General features: G+C 39.9%; 1 protein-coding gene across 3 annotated transcripts in view; it reads right to left on the bottom strand.

The window, feature by feature from the left end:
* HPSE2 (heparanase 2 (inactive)) overlaps window positions 1–15,644 on the bottom strand; it is a 577,000-nt gene that overhangs the window by 144,348 nt on the left and 417,008 nt on the right. For all 3 annotated transcript variants that reach the window (XM_060034305.1, XM_060034306.1, XM_060034307.1), the window contains one exon: window positions 637–743. In XM_060034305.1, coding sequence (XP_059890288.1) covers window positions 637–743 — 107 coding nt within the window. The remainder of the gene's footprint in view (window positions 1–636; window positions 744–15,644) is intronic.

Genomic DNA, 15,644 nt, shown 5'->3' with positions numbered 1-15,644 from the left:
GCAAAGAGGCTGGACTCTGGAGCAAACTGCCTTGGCTTGAGTCCAAGCTCTGCCACTAACCAATAATCACATTTACCTCACTGGGTTCTTATAAGGGTATAAGGATATAATAAGGGTATCTAATACACTGGTTGTTAAGTTAGTAAATACATATAAAGCACATCAGATAGTCCTTAGCACATGGTAAGCACTATGCAGTTAAAATTATTATTATTATGACACTTTTCTCCTACAGCTTTTCTTATTCCCCATCTCCATTCCTCCAATCATAAGTTTCTAAAGGGCAAAACTCCTGTCTTACTCTTACCTATCTCCCAGGACTCAGGTGAAAAGTAGAAGAGAAAATGTATGTTGTCTGTACTGTATTTTGCACTGAAGACATAAAATAAAGCTCTTATTACTATCATGATTACTACTATTATTACTTTTGCTCTAATGCTCGTACCTGAGATCTTACTAACTAGACAAGTCCCTAATCGCTGTTTGTTGAGTGATTAAACACATTTACAAAGAAATGGATGAAGAATTTTCAGTGGGAAACGAACCTCCCCCACTCCGGCCAATGGGCAGAATAATGAGCAATTTCACTGTCCTTTCCTCAAAGCCCTTGGGAGTGAAATTGCAAGTGTTACTCACAAGAATCCTGCAGCATAGGAATCTGACAGATTGTTTGTGCCTCCAACTGAGGTGGTCACCACACCTTCAAGCCAAATCTTCTTTCCTGGGGTGTATGTGTTAACCACCTGTTCACACAACAAAAGCAGAAGGAGATGATGAGATTTTTAAAAGCTGTTCCCAAATGAGAAGGAACATACATTCCCTTAAAGAAGTTCCTCTCATCCCCTGCTCCCAGGTGGTCATGACCTGTGCTCTTTTCATGGTGATGCACCCCATACAGATAGCTGGCACACACACACAAAAGAATTAATATTGATACATGTCCACTCAAAGAAATGATCATTTTTTTCCCATAAGAAAACCCAAGTGACAATGTGACAGAAGAACAATGCATCCTTATCTAGGACATAAGTTGACTGCAACACCCTTCACTGGAAGATGCAGGTGGTATGACGTTTCCATATTAAGAAGCATTGAGAAGCAAATTTTCTTAACACTCTGTTATGGCACATCCATGGATGAGTGTACCGTCCATGCATCAGCAGTTGTGAATCATGAGAGAGGGCAGAGATCAATGTTTGGGAGAGGTATATTATCATTACCAAGGCATGTATGTATATTACAACCACATTTTGAAACTAACTGCAGTAAGTGTAAAAAGAAAAACCACTGACTCACACGTGAAACATCCTACACAGGGAGCTGCCTTCTAAGCATACACAAAGCCTCTTGTCAAAAGGTGGCCCTCTGAAATTTTTAAATATCCTCGTCTCTGATCCACAAGCTGGAGATTGGCCAGACTACTAGATGTGGTCTCAGATTCTCTGGAGAGCAATCTGGCAGTACTTAGGGATCATGTTGTATGCTGGGTAATCTCTGAGAGCAGAGTCTAAGACAAAGGCTTGTCTATACATAGTTCATTTGGGAAGAAATAACCGGGAGCAGGAATGAGGAACTGGGGACTGTGAAAAGGAAGAAGAAAAAAACAGTACAAGAATGAGTTTTCAAGTTGGTAACTACTGGCAACTTATACTCAATTCTACAGGGAACTTGGTAAAAGCCTTAAGAACTGTGTCTCAGAACTGTCCCCCAAGGCGGGGGGTGACCAGGGGAAGCGTTCATCATTTGGTTCCTGTTCTCCAAAGGTCAAGAGCAGCCTTGTGACTGTGATCACCCCATTTCACTGTGCAGGCATGAGTGCTGAGCAGGTTCCCACCATTCCACACTCTGCCTTAGAGAAGTCCCAGAGCAGAAAATGAGAGGTCCTCCCGCACCACACCAGCACCAAGCTGGTTGCAGCCTGTGCAGCTGCCTAGCTCTGGTCTCTGCAGGGATGGCTAGAGTAGGAGGTGGGACTGAGAGGATGCGGGTTGTGCACAAGAGGGACTGGATAAAGACAGTAGTGTATTTAGGTCCTACGGCCTACCAATTCCTCTCCTAGACATATAGAACAAAGCAATTCTGCCTCAGGTCTCTAAGGGGACAAGTATGAAGATGTTTACTATGTCACTGTTTGTGGCAGGTGTCCATTGCTAGAGGAATGAAAAAGTAAAATACATACATGAAATATTATGCAGCAGTTATAGCAATACATTCTATGTAAGTCCAGCAACATGAACAGGCTTTAAAGATTTAGTGAGCTTTTAAAAAATAGAAACAGAATGAGGTTTATGGCACAATATTATTTATGTAATTACTCATTCATACCCAATAACACTAAAAGTATATAAAGATACATCTCTGTTAAGGACATATATCAAAGACATAAGAAAAAAAAAGGAAAACAAAAAGAAAAAAAATAAAAAAAAGACATAAGGAAGGCATGTATAAAAGGGAGGTGAATATAAGTGGGGATTAGAGATGAAGGTGAAAATTAAAACAAAAGGAGGGCTTTGCATGAACTGATGATAATAGTTTGCTGTAGTTGAGGGTAATTAATTCTCTGCACCTCAGGTCTAAAAAAAAAAAAAAAAAAACCATATGTATGTTGTAACATATATGCCAGAACTTTCCTTTTCCCAGACCCGTGGGCAGACATTAACAAGCAATCATATTCCTCTTTTCATCTCTCCCTATGTATAGCTCCCTGCCCTCTGCTCTCTCCCCTGCATCTACTAGAGAATATGCATTATTTGAGACCTATTTTAAAATCAGGGTTGGTAAAGTACTTGACCCTTTCAGGGTTAAAGTTGTAAATATATTTTAAAAATTTGAGATGTAAGTAAGGATTATGATCAAGAATAGAAGAAAAAATTAATAGCGGAGGTCAAGCTGGAAACTGTTAAAGATTAAATAAGAATTTCCCCTTGCACCCAGAGTCATTGAGGACACCACAAGGTGGTCCTCTCCCCCTTCTTGACACTGCTCAGAGTGCCCAACCCAAGGGCAGCTGGAAATAGTATAAATAAGAAAGCGAGAAAAACACCTTAAATGATCAGAAGACAGAGTCATATGGTGAAATTAAAGGCCTACAGTGATGATTCCCCTTAAAACATCCATGCTTCTGATAAACTTTGTGCTTCCTTTATGACTAACTGGAACTATAGGAGCAGTTCCACGTGTAGCTGTATTTCTGATGTATCTGTGGGGAGGAAGGTAATCTCCGTGTCTTACTCTTCCTCCATCTTCTCCCTTGATCATGGTGATGGTTTCATGAGTGTTTGCATATGTCCAAATTCATCAAATTGTATACAGGCAGACCTCAAAGATATTGCTGGTTCGGTTCCAGGCCACTTTTTTTCTTTTCTTTTCTTTTGCACTTAGTCTAGTTTCACTGGCTCATAGGGTGCGGCGGGCAGAGGCCTCAAACCCAGCACTTTCAGACCAGAGTTTCTAGCGCAAAACGGCTGCTCAACTTCCCAACTCAAGATGGAGGTAGCAACGCAGGCCGTGTGCAGAGAGGCTGCGCCCGGACGGGATCTGGAGCTGTGACTAACTGGAACTGAGTAACATATCTGTGTTTTTATTTTTTGCCTTTGGCTTCCAGGATAGTCAAAGATTAATTTTTGCTCAAAGATATTGAAATGATTGAGGCAGTTAGAGAAAGGTGGTTTGGTTAAACAAAACAAAAAGGTAACTAGTATAAGATGATGAACCTTGAAATCATTGAGCTAAGTGAAAGAAGCCAGACACAAAAGGCCACATATTATATTCTTTCATTTATATGAAATGTCCAGAATAGTCAAATCCATAGAGACAGAAAGTAGATTAATGGTTTTCTAGGGTTGGAAAAAGTGAGGGAGAATGAGGGGGGAGGATGGGGAGTGACTACAAATAGGTATGGGGTTTCTCTGGAGGGTAATGAACATGTTCTAAAATTAAACAGTGGTGATGGTTTCACAATTCTGTGAATATACTAAAAACCACTGAATTTCACACTTTTAAAGGGTGAATCTTACGCTACATGAATTATACCTCAATAAAGCCGTGTGTGTGTGTGTTTGTGTGTATGTATCATTAGCAAAAGGGGAGGTAGACGCTAATAGGCAGATAACTGATGTGGAAAGAGGAATACGTCCTGGAAGTCTGGGGTTCTACCACACACAGCAGCTGTGAGACTTCTGGCTCAGCATTATCTTGGAATTCAATTTCTTCACCAACATGTAAAGCCACAAATTTGAAGTAGATGAAATCTAAGTCCTTTCCAAATACAAAATGTTAAAATGTATTAGTATTTTGTAATGCTTATGCAGGTCCCCTTGGCTCCTATCCCTCAAAGGTCAAGAGTAAATTTGATTATGGAAATTAAAATTAGATAACAAATATGGGAGACAAAAAAAAAAAAAAAAAAAAAAAAGCCAGAGCTGGTCAGAGCTGGTAATCTCAAAAACAAAGATCTGAAGATCTGGGCCAGAGGTAAGTATTGAGAGTGGTGGAAAAAGCCACAGGAGTAGGTGAAATTTCCTAAGGGGAATATTTTAAATTAGACTGAAAAAGGGCGAAGGATGTCCATCCAAAAACATTAAGGCATTATCGAATGCATTTATTCATTCACTCAACAAATACTGAGCATTTGCTCTATGCCAAGCAGAGTTCTAGGGGCAGACAGTGAATGAAACAGAAGTCTCTGCTCTCACTGGCTTATATTTTAGTCAAGGGGAGGAGACTGACAATAAACACACAAATATAAATTTAGAAATAGTAAGTGCTAGAAGGAAAATGAAACAGAGTAATCTGACAAAAAGTGCCTTGGCAGGAGGGGAGGGTTGATATTTTAGATGGTAGTCAGGAGAGATCCCTCTAGCTCCTTATATAAGGACTTTAAAGTCTAGTTCCTTTAAATGAGGACTTGATTCCAGAAAATGGTTGGATTTATAAATTACTGTGTACACAGGACTCAGCAAGGACACAGACTCTGTGTAAATAAAGTTCATCTGAATTGTCTTCTGACTTGCAGGAAGATTTGGAAGGAAACAATCTAAAACTTCTTGTAATTGGTGAGGCAGAATTGATTAGTTGTTAGGGGCATGGACTCTACACACATTGCCTGTGTTTGAATACTGGTTTTATCATTGACTCACTGTTGACCTCACTGTGCCTTAATTTCCTCAGCTGTAAAATTAGAAAAGGAGAGCATTTTCTAATATTTAAGTGACCTAATATTTGTAAAGCACTTGGAAAGGTGTCTGGCATATGGTAAGCTCTTTTTTTTTTTTAACATCTTTATTGGAGTATAATTGCTTTACAATGGTGTGTTAGTTTCTGCTTTATAACAAAGTGAATCAGCTATGCATATACATATATCCCCATATCTCCTCCCTCTTGCGCTTAAAGTAAAGCAAATGTTACCTAGACAATTCTCTTTGTCCAAAGCACATGAGATTGTGTCTGGATCAATCTAACATTACAGTTGGTTGCTTTTCTTTTGGATACGTTTGTGGTGGTAGGTAATAGACCAGATGTATGCTAGGTAGCAGGGAAAGGCCTATTTCGGACATGGTGAGAGGCTTAATAAACTGTGTGTCTACTATGAGCGGAGAAGACCATCATAGCAACGTGTAGGGGAGGTGCTGAGGCTGGGTGCTGGTTGGGACTGTAGAGGAAATTAGCATGGACAGAAGAGAAAAAAATCAGGAAAAACAGATGGAACCAGCTGCAAAATTCCCTTAGAAAGCGAAACTCTAAGAAACTAAGGGCTATAGTTTAACACTGTGGTTTTCTGAGTAAATATGATCCCCCCTGTGCTGGAAGAGAGAAAACTGGAGGACTGGAAAGAACAAGGGTACAGTTCCTGGTGAGAAATGATGTGCCAATGAAGATTATTTTAAGGAACACATTGTCTGGGGAGGGAGAAGAAGTACAAATGCTGAGATTACTGAAGTGAAGGGAGAGCGGAGTTGAGTGGTTATCTCCCTTTCAGCAGTTCTTTTGTCCCCATTAGACTTCAGGCCTTGGGCCCATGTGGACAAGGGAGCTTTGAGGCATCCACAGAACAGCTTAGCAAGTTGCCAGTGGCTGCTCAGAATCCTGGGGCCAGCTGGGGTCAGGGTGGTATGAAGGGAAACCCTCAAACTCCCTTTCCTCTCATTTCAGGGGTTGAGGACATCAGGACTGCTTCGTGTGGCTATACTGAGAGAGGAGGGGTGAGAGAGAAAAACAGTATTGATTTTTTTTCTTTTAAGTTTTATTTTCCCTACCACTTTGAATATTTTTTAAAAAAGAAAACAGTAAAAATAGGAAAATAACCTTTTTTGTGGCATATTTTCAAACCTGGGCTTCCTTTTCCTGTTTCTCTCAATCTGTGATCTGTTTAAAAAAGAATCCTGAGAGCCTGGTTTCAGTGTGCAAGCGATGGCAGACTTCTAACAGCAGACATGTCGCTTATGGTTATCCAAACCCAACACCTTCCTTAATGAGAAAGGAAGCAATAAAACAGGAATAGTGGACAGGCCAGTGGGGCTAATCAGCCCTGGCAAGAGGCCCACCCTCCAAAAGACGCTGGAATCCATTAATTCCAGCATCTCATATAGTTGGAAATCAACTTCCCCCAGGACTTCAGGAAGAGCAGTAGCTCTTTAAGCAGCCAGAACTGGTCCCCTATGTCACTGGTTAAAAGGAGCTGAATAGCTTTAGGGAGCTTCTTAAACCTTACCCATGCACATAGCTCTTCTTGGGGGTGCCCCTGCCTCTTTGTTCCTTATTATATTTATAAGAGGTCCAGGTGAGAGCTCTTGAGAGTAATGCTCCAATTATTTTTCCATCGTTCTTGTGTGTTTTTGACTCTAAGCTACCTACTGTATTAGAAGAGGACAGGATCATTCCATTCTGCCCTCTCCTTTCTCACTCACTGTCCCTTCCTGAGTTCCGGATCTTATCATTTCTCCCTTGGTCTTCCTGAAAGTGTATCCTTCTCAAGACTATCCTCTACAGTGCTGCTGTCTGTTAACTTGACAAGTTCCTCCCTAGTTTCAGAACCTCTGTGGCTTTCCATTACCAGCAGCAGAACTCAATCATGTGCTCACAGAGTGTTCTGTGCGACTATCTGGCAGATGCGCTATGAGTGACTTGTTTCAGATAATATTGAAAGCAGTGATTTGGGAAATGATTTACTTAAGAATAAAAGAAAGTAGATTCAATGTTATCACAATAATATTCTTTTCATTCGTCAGAACTACGAAATGTTTCCTTAACATGGAAAAAAAAGCAAAGGAGCCAGTAAACTACACAGAGCCCCGTAGTCTATTTTATCCACTTGTCCATGGGAGCATGTTAAACATGGTGAAATCGTGGTGATAAACACGGATCCATGGGATACGATACCAACTCCTTTACTTGGTATGTAAGACCTTTCATAACTACCCCTTGGCTACCTTTTCTCCTCTCCGTCCCCACAAGATCTGAGGTTCACCACACAAAATGGACTCACCATTTTTCAACTACATGATTTTCTTTTAGGTTTTTGATGATCACTTTGTCCCTTATTCACTCCTCAGCCATGTTGTCTGATTTTTTTTTTTCATGGCTTATTTTAAATGTTACCTCCTCTGTGAAACTTTTCTCAAAACTTCAGAAAATTAATTCTCTCCTCTGGCCTCCAAAGTTCTTGGAACCTATTGCTATCCTTGACCTTATTATACTGAGTTGTAACTTTCTGTTTGCCTCACCCTCCTACACCATAAGCTACTTGAGAAAGCCACGTTTTTTTCCATTTTGCATGCCCTATAAAATACTTGTCAGCCACTTCGCTTATTAAAAACTTGTTAAATAATGAGACAGTGAAGTAGTTTACTTGTTAATAAGTGAGAGAGGTAATATTTTACCAATGGAAATGCTGAGTAGATATCAGAGAAGATAACTAATAACCTCAAAACCATAAGAGCAAACATCAAATCCTCACAGTTCCATTTCGGGACTCTGTTCACTTTCTAATTGAATTTTCCTGTTTGAGGAGAACTAGAAGCTTCTGGTTCACTAAACTGCCTCCATATTTAATATGTCCTTCTCAGGTTAGACAAGCCGAGCTATTCTGAGCTCAGCCAATTCCAATATCTCATCACATTCTTCCTGATTTATTTCTTCTGTCTAATGAACTTCCTGTCAGTTTCATTAATTTTTTCTGTATAATTTCTTTTTAACATCTTCCTGTTCCGGAGTGCCATATTTGCCCATTTTCTTTTGGTATCAGATCAATTTTTAATTTGTGGCTTCTGTTTCTGTGTCATTTTTAGGATTTAAAATTGTATTCTCTGCTCTTGTTATCTCAAACCACGGAAAAGCAATCGAGTGTAATTGCAACTAAACATAAAATTAAAATAAGAAAATACACAAAAAAGAAAGTCACTGGGGAGGCAAGGAAATTATGATCATATGCAAGAAAATGAGGAAGAAAGTTTCACAGTCCCAAAGCAATGACTATGTTCAAGGATAAGTGCTGGTGGAGGGAAAGACTGGACAGCAGCTACCTGCACATAAAACACTCTTCTTCCCTTCTCCAGTCCTCTTCTATGACTAACCAATCCCTCAGGCTTACTGTCTACCTACTGACGAGTCATAGGCTCCACCAGCCTCAGAGGTAATTTCCTCTCGTTCAAGACAAACCCTGTAATCTCCCCACTTCCATGTGGAAATGTTAGAAGGTCACCCCAAGCTGCCTTTTCCTCCTGAAGAAGATTTTTGCCCCAAGTAGCAGTTTGTTCTCAGGGCCCTTCCCCCAATATGTCCTTCATATGGTCATTGCCTTCCACACAGCAGGCCCTCACTATACATGTGCACATGAAACATACGAATGGTGCCCAGTGAATGAATGCAAATCACTCCCTGAAAATCCTTGTCTGCTTCCACTATCTAACATTGTGATAATATTAGATATCACCTAAGATTGTGGCCTCCAACTTTCACTCAGCTTTCACTTCTAGGACACCCACCCCAGATTATATCAACTGACCAAGAGGTCAATTTGATATTCTTTCACCAGGAACATTCAGTATTCTTCTATTTAAAAAGGTTTCCTCATCCTGGATGGTCAGGAATATAAATATTCCATGGGCTACAAAATTAATGGTTAACTAGCATGGGAGATTCAGAACGGTGTATTGGATAGCGTGTGGGCCCTGGAGTTAGGAGTTCTAATTTTACTACTTAGTAAGTGTGGCCTTGAAAAAAATTACTGGTCTCTTCAATGGGTTAGCAATATATGATGCACTCAATAGATGGCACTTGTAGCCTAAAAGGTGATACAATTACTATATTTTTGTCAGTTGATGATGCATTTTCCACATTTTAATGGTTTTGAAATCAGAATGTTTTTCATCAAAAGAAATTTGCCAGCTGTTTACTCTCTCCCCTCAGCTGTTATTAAATTGATGTTACATTTTATAATTGTTTGTGTTTAAGAATCAAGGAAATGTGGTTCTTGGAAGGACACTGACCGAAACTTTGGAGCTCTTTTGTGGTAAACATACCTTTCCAGCTAGATTCCCCTATTTATCATTAGTGTCTTATATCGAAAGAGAAGAGCCAAAGTTTCCCTTGGGACATATTCTCCCATTTTCAGATAGCCAAGTTGAGTCACAGAGGCTAATTTACTGGGAAGCTCGTCAACTTCCAGCTCCCCGTTTTCACAGGCCTCTACTAATGTCCTGGGAAGGGCCATGATAATGTGTTAATATGGTCAGATATATTTCTAAAACATGCAAATTTGTTTTGTTTTCTTTTTCTTAAAGAGGTCCCCATTGTATAAGCTTCCAGCCCCATAAAACTTAGACTCACACCTGGATGTCACCTAAGGTATTACTGTGGCACAGTTTGTGTTTAGGGTCCTCTGACTCTCTTAAGTATTTCTTTGCCCTGTGTTTCTCTTCCCCTCCATCAAAACCTGCTCTTGGAAAGGACAGATACCATATGATATCACTTATATATGGAATCTAAAATATGACACAAAATGAACCTATCTATGAAACAGAAGCAGAAACATGGACATAGAGAATAGACTGGTGGTTGTCAAGGGGGAGGCAGGTGGGAGAGGGTTGGGTTGGGAATTTGGGATTAGCAGATGCAAACTGGTATATATAGAATGGATAAACAAGAAGGTCCTACTGTATAGCACAGGGAACTATATTCAATATCCTGTGATAAACCATAATAGAAAGGAATATGAAAAAGAATGCACAAATATGTATAACTGAGTCACTTTGCTGTACAGCAGTAATTAACATAACATGGCAATTCAATTATACTTCAATTAAAAAATTTTTTTGAAATAAACTAAAATTATTGCAAAGAAAAAAACCCTGCTCTTGGGAAAGGATTATTTGATATTAACACCTTAGTGTGATTTTAAATCAGTGTAGTTTGCCTCTTCTCAAGTTATTTACATTCTGCTTCCTCCCCCTAATGTAAAATGAAAAATTATTTTTCTAAAATGAAATATCTGGCATTAGCAAACTGACTGAAATGTTACTTTGAGCCACAAAGAGAACTTTCTTTCACCCTTAAGCATATACCCAGAAGATACTCTCCTACTGTGCCTACATATAGGCATAGCCCATTTTTGGTTGCCTAAATCAATATCTATCTATTCAACACTATGTTACAAAGTTACTAGCAGACTAGCTTCTTTTGCATGTGAACAGCTGAGATAGCAGATCCAAATGCGATTGAGACATACACATTACTTTGCTTCTTTTACATTTCTCCCACTATTTTACTCTGCTCATTCACCTTCCACTCCCTAACTGCCTCCCTCCAATATTGATTGAGCACCTGCCAAGTGACAGGCACTATGGCAGGCACTGGCACATTGAAATAAGCCGTCAACATTATTGAATGAATGAATGAATGAGTGAATGAATGAATCAACCAATGAAACAGTGATTTTTTTTCCAGTAGTGATACTACTGTTCTTACCCTACTAAGGTATTTTCATTTTCCACTTTTCTTCATTAGAGAAGGTTAACATTGTCATTGTCCTCATTTTCCTTTAGTTGTGCATCCAGTTATTCTATGATCCTCAAGAATAACTGTTATTCTTTTACCCTCTTCCCCTTTGATATACTTTGATATAAGTAGGTAAACCAGCAGTTGGCTGAGAAAAAAGTTTCCTTTTTAATCTATTCGTTACTTCCAAAGGATTAAATATTCCTCTGCCTTACCTACTTCCATGATATTGCAACTAGGATATATTGGAAAAAGGGGTATAATGTTACTGCATTTATTGAGATTTCAAAAGAATTAATCTTTATTAAGTATTATGAGCAATCATAAGCAATGATGATATTAACAAAAGAATGATCATGGTCATATTATAAATCATGTAAACCATTCCCTCCACCATATACATCTACCACCAGGAGTCCTCTGATCACACCCTAAGAAGAACTGTATAAATTAGAAGGTGTCTATCCTTTCAGAATTAGCCTAAATGTCACTTCCTCTGGGAAGACTTGCCCAATTTCCCTTCCTTTACAAACTAAGGTAGATACATCTCACCATGGGCTCCTGTAGCACCCGAAACATCCCCTGTTATGGGAATCATTGCATCTTACTATCATTGCTTGCTTCATTAACTATTTTCCCATTAGACCATAAGGTCTTTGAGGATAACCACCACACCAGTCTTGTTCTCCATTTTATCCTCAGGAGTCTTGAAGATACAAGAATGTCATAAACAGTTGATAAATGAAGGAAGGAAGGGAAGAAAGAAGGAAGGGAGGAAGGAAGGACATTTTCAAATATTAGGGAAGCCAATTGTTCATTTTATTTAGTATTCAAAATGCAATCATAAGGACAGTACTTTTGGAAATACTTCCCTTATGACTGGGATTTCACCAACTCCTTCCTGTGCCTATTGAATTGCTGAAAATAATATCAAAAAGTGTTATTTCCTCCTCTGATTCCTCTAGGAGATGACACAAATCATAGAGTCCAAGTGACTTAAGCCGAAGTGGTTCATCTTGGTTCTTATGTTATTGTTTTGGAGTCAACCCAGCTATCCATGCTATACCATCTGCACTGTATCCTGAACATCTCTCACTTTCCCGTCTGACTCTTGCCTGCATTGAGAGATTCTCAACTCTTTCCCTTGACTCATCTCCCAAAGTACAGATGATTATCCTCATTCTAATGGAAGGGAGAGAGTGTGTGGATCATGCAAAGGAGTGGGTTGTCCAAACGTTGTCTCTGTTAGGCTTTCAAATGCATCACATAGATTTTCACATAATCAGAATTCACCCACTGCTCAGAAAACTGAAAATTCTTAAGTGGCAGTCCAAATTTGGAAACCACAACTGTTTTTAGCACTGCCTTTCAGGTGCCAAAAATATCACCTATCATATTCTCCAGGGTTCAAAGAAAGAGGAAAGAGGAAAAAAGCAAAGAACAAGTTGAGGATAAAGGTAACATGAAGCTTCTCCAGTTACGTAAATTATTATTAAAAATAACCACAATAGACAAAGCGAGAGAGAGGCATGGACATATATACACTACCAAACGTAAGGTAGATAGCTAGTGGGAAGCAGCCACATAGCACAGGGAGATCAGCTCGGTGCTTTGTGACCACCTGGAGGGGTGGGATAGGGAGGGTGGGAGGGAGGGAGACACAAGAGGGAAGAGATATGGGAACATATGTATATGTATAATTGATTCACTTTGTTATAAAGCAGAAACTAACACACCATTGTAAAGCAATTATACTCCAATAAAGATGTAAAAAAAATAACCACAATAACTGAAATAACAATAATAATAGCAATAAGAACTAGCATTCACCAGCAGTTAACAAAACAGGGCCTCATGTGACCTTCCTAATCTCCCTAAGAGGGAAGGAGGATAGTACAGTGGTCCCTATCTGTCGGGTACTCGTTCCAGGAACAATTGTGGATATCAAAATCTGCAGTTGCTCAAGTCCCGTATATAAAATGGTGTGGTGTTTGTATTATAACCTATGCACATCCTTCCATGTACTTTAAATCATCTCTAGATTACTTACACTACCTAATACAATGTAAGTGCTATGTAAACAGTTGCTGGTACATGGCAAATTCAAGTTTTGCCTTTTGGAACCTTCTGAAAATTTTTTTCTTAAATATTTTCAGTCTGTGGTTGGTTGAATCCACAGATGCAGAACACATGGATACAGATACAGAGGGCTGACTGTATTCTTAGCATCCTCATTTTACAGATGAAGAAACAAAATCAGAGAAGTTACGTGAATGGCCCAAGGTCATACAACCCACTAGACTTTGAGGCCACTAGACTTCAAATCCTGTATCCTATCTCTTCTTCAAACAGCCTCACCACTGGTTTATCTAACCACGTGAATCTGTTTTGGTGGGAAATTTGCCCTTTTTTCCATTACTGTGGACCTAAGGAGAGGTCATTAGGACTTCTCTGAACTTCTCAAAATAGAGAAGAAACAAAGATTCCATTTCTAGCTTTTGGATGAGAGTTCCAGTTATATACATATTAAAATCTTACTTGGTCCATCTCCAAATTGGTTTTGGGGGCTCAAAAGAAGGAGTTTGATCACTCTGCCCCAGTTTGTACCCTGGAATCTAATTCCCCAAACCCCCACCCATCCACAGGGGACTTCAGGAACAGCCAAAGTAACTTTTCAACTGGAAAATCTTGGTGACCCTTCTCTGGTCTCCCAGCCCTCATCTCCCCAAGTCAGGCCAGTACCTGGCATATCCTGGGCTGTGGTAGAGACTCTCATCCTCGAGGCCCTAACAACTGGGTCCAGGCTGCTGTAGCCAATAGAAGGTCTATCCCATGGATCAAAGCTCAAGGAATCTGTGATCCAGCAACAGCCCTAGCAGATACCCATTTAAGGCAATATCTGGCAAGAGCTTTGCAAAAGAGAATTGGAAAAAGAAAACCAGTCAGAGAAATAACTGAATGAGCTACTAAATGAAACAAGGAGCATGGAACTTTGGCAGACAGTATTTTCCAAAAATGACTGAAAAAATATTTCTCGTCTTATATGCCCTTCCAGAACCTTGCCACTCCCCCATCCAGAGAAGTTTATTTCCTCTTGTCTTAAATCCCTATGGGTCTTGGTGACTGTCTCAATGTATAGACTGTGGTTGAAGTGATGCCCTATGACTTCTGAGGGTAGATAGAAAAGGTGACAGAGCTTCCCCTGGCTCTCTCTCTTGGGCATCTGACTTTAAAACCTTGGGAGGAAGCCCAGGCTACACAAAGAGGCATTCCCGTTATCAGCCCCACAAAGGTACTAGCTGACAACTGACATCAACCAACTGCCAGACACATGAGTGAACGAGCCTTCTGATAATTCCAGTCGCCAGCCTTTGAATTACCCCAGTCTTTGAGTTTTCCAGCTGAAGCTAATGGAGCAAAGACAAGTTATCCTTATGGGAATTCCTGACCCACAGGATTCATAGTCATAATAGATGACTGTTCTAAGCCGCTAAGTTTTGGGGTAATTTGTTGCACGGCAAGACATAACCGGAACAGGAACATAAGCCTGAGGGGACCTCTGAGCATGCTGTATCTGCAACAGCCAAAAGGTGACTCCAGGTCCTACTGCTAATTCTAGCCATCCCCTGCCAGGTGCCTTCTGTATATAGGTTATTTCTCTTGGAGACTCCACTGCTCCCCCCTGCAACCACACTTAGCTCTCCCCTTCCAAGTCCATCAAACATGTTTTTAAAGGTCTGAATTTCAATTGAGCACAGGGTTTGAGTCCTTTACTCTAAGTTTCTTTGGCCTTGCCTGGCCAATTCAGGAGGTGAGTTTAGCCACTTATTTCAGTCTCTGAACATTCTGTGATGGTGAAGGTGTATGCAGTGGTGGAGAGTACTGGGTAGTGGGGAGAAAGGGAAGAACCTAACTCCTAATCCATTTGTCTTGGCTTTGACCTAGAGCTACCTATTCTACTTAAAGAATTACATGAACCTTCACTCACAGTGCCATGATACCACTGAATCATTTTACTTCCAATGACAATCCTTTGATCAGATCATTAGGCTCAAAACTGGAAAAGCCAAAAATATAAAGACTTGTTGTCTTGTACACTGTTGTAATACAGAAACTTAGTATAGTGCCTGGAACACAGTAAACACTCAATAAATATCTACTGAATGAAAGAATGAATGAATGAAAGAAATCTCCTCTTTTTTTAGAGGCCAATAACTAATACTGGATTAGCATAATGCGCTAGAAAACTGTAGTGTTCAACAGGCTGACATTCTACTCCATTAGGTAATATGTTTTTCAACCTGCTCAAAGTAAGTATTAAACCTCAAAACTGTGAGTTCCTTGAGGGCAGAGACCATGTCTTATTACATTTTGTATCCTCAGCACCTGGCACTTTGCCTGGTACTTGCTAAAAGCTCAGTAAATATTAAATATTTAAATATTAAAAACTAAGTGAATGTCAAAGAGATTGACAGAGATATTTCAAATAATTTAGTTCTCCTAGGCTTTGCCTAGTAGGAGACAGTGACAGATAAGGGTGCTGGTCAGTGCACCTGATCCCCAGAGGGATCAGACTGGGATGTAGAAATTCAGAAGTCCTGAGGCCTCCCAGCCTTTAAAGACTCCAAAAGCTATTTTGTAATCTGAGTATG

This window comes from Delphinus delphis, chromosome 16 (genome assembly GCF_949987515.2).
Source record: "Delphinus delphis chromosome 16, mDelDel1.2, whole genome shotgun sequence".
Classification (NCBI taxonomy): domain Eukaryota; kingdom Metazoa; phylum Chordata; class Mammalia; order Artiodactyla; family Delphinidae; genus Delphinus; species Delphinus delphis.
Note: the sequence above shows the minus strand (reverse complement) of the source record. Positions and strands in the feature narration are given on the sequence as shown.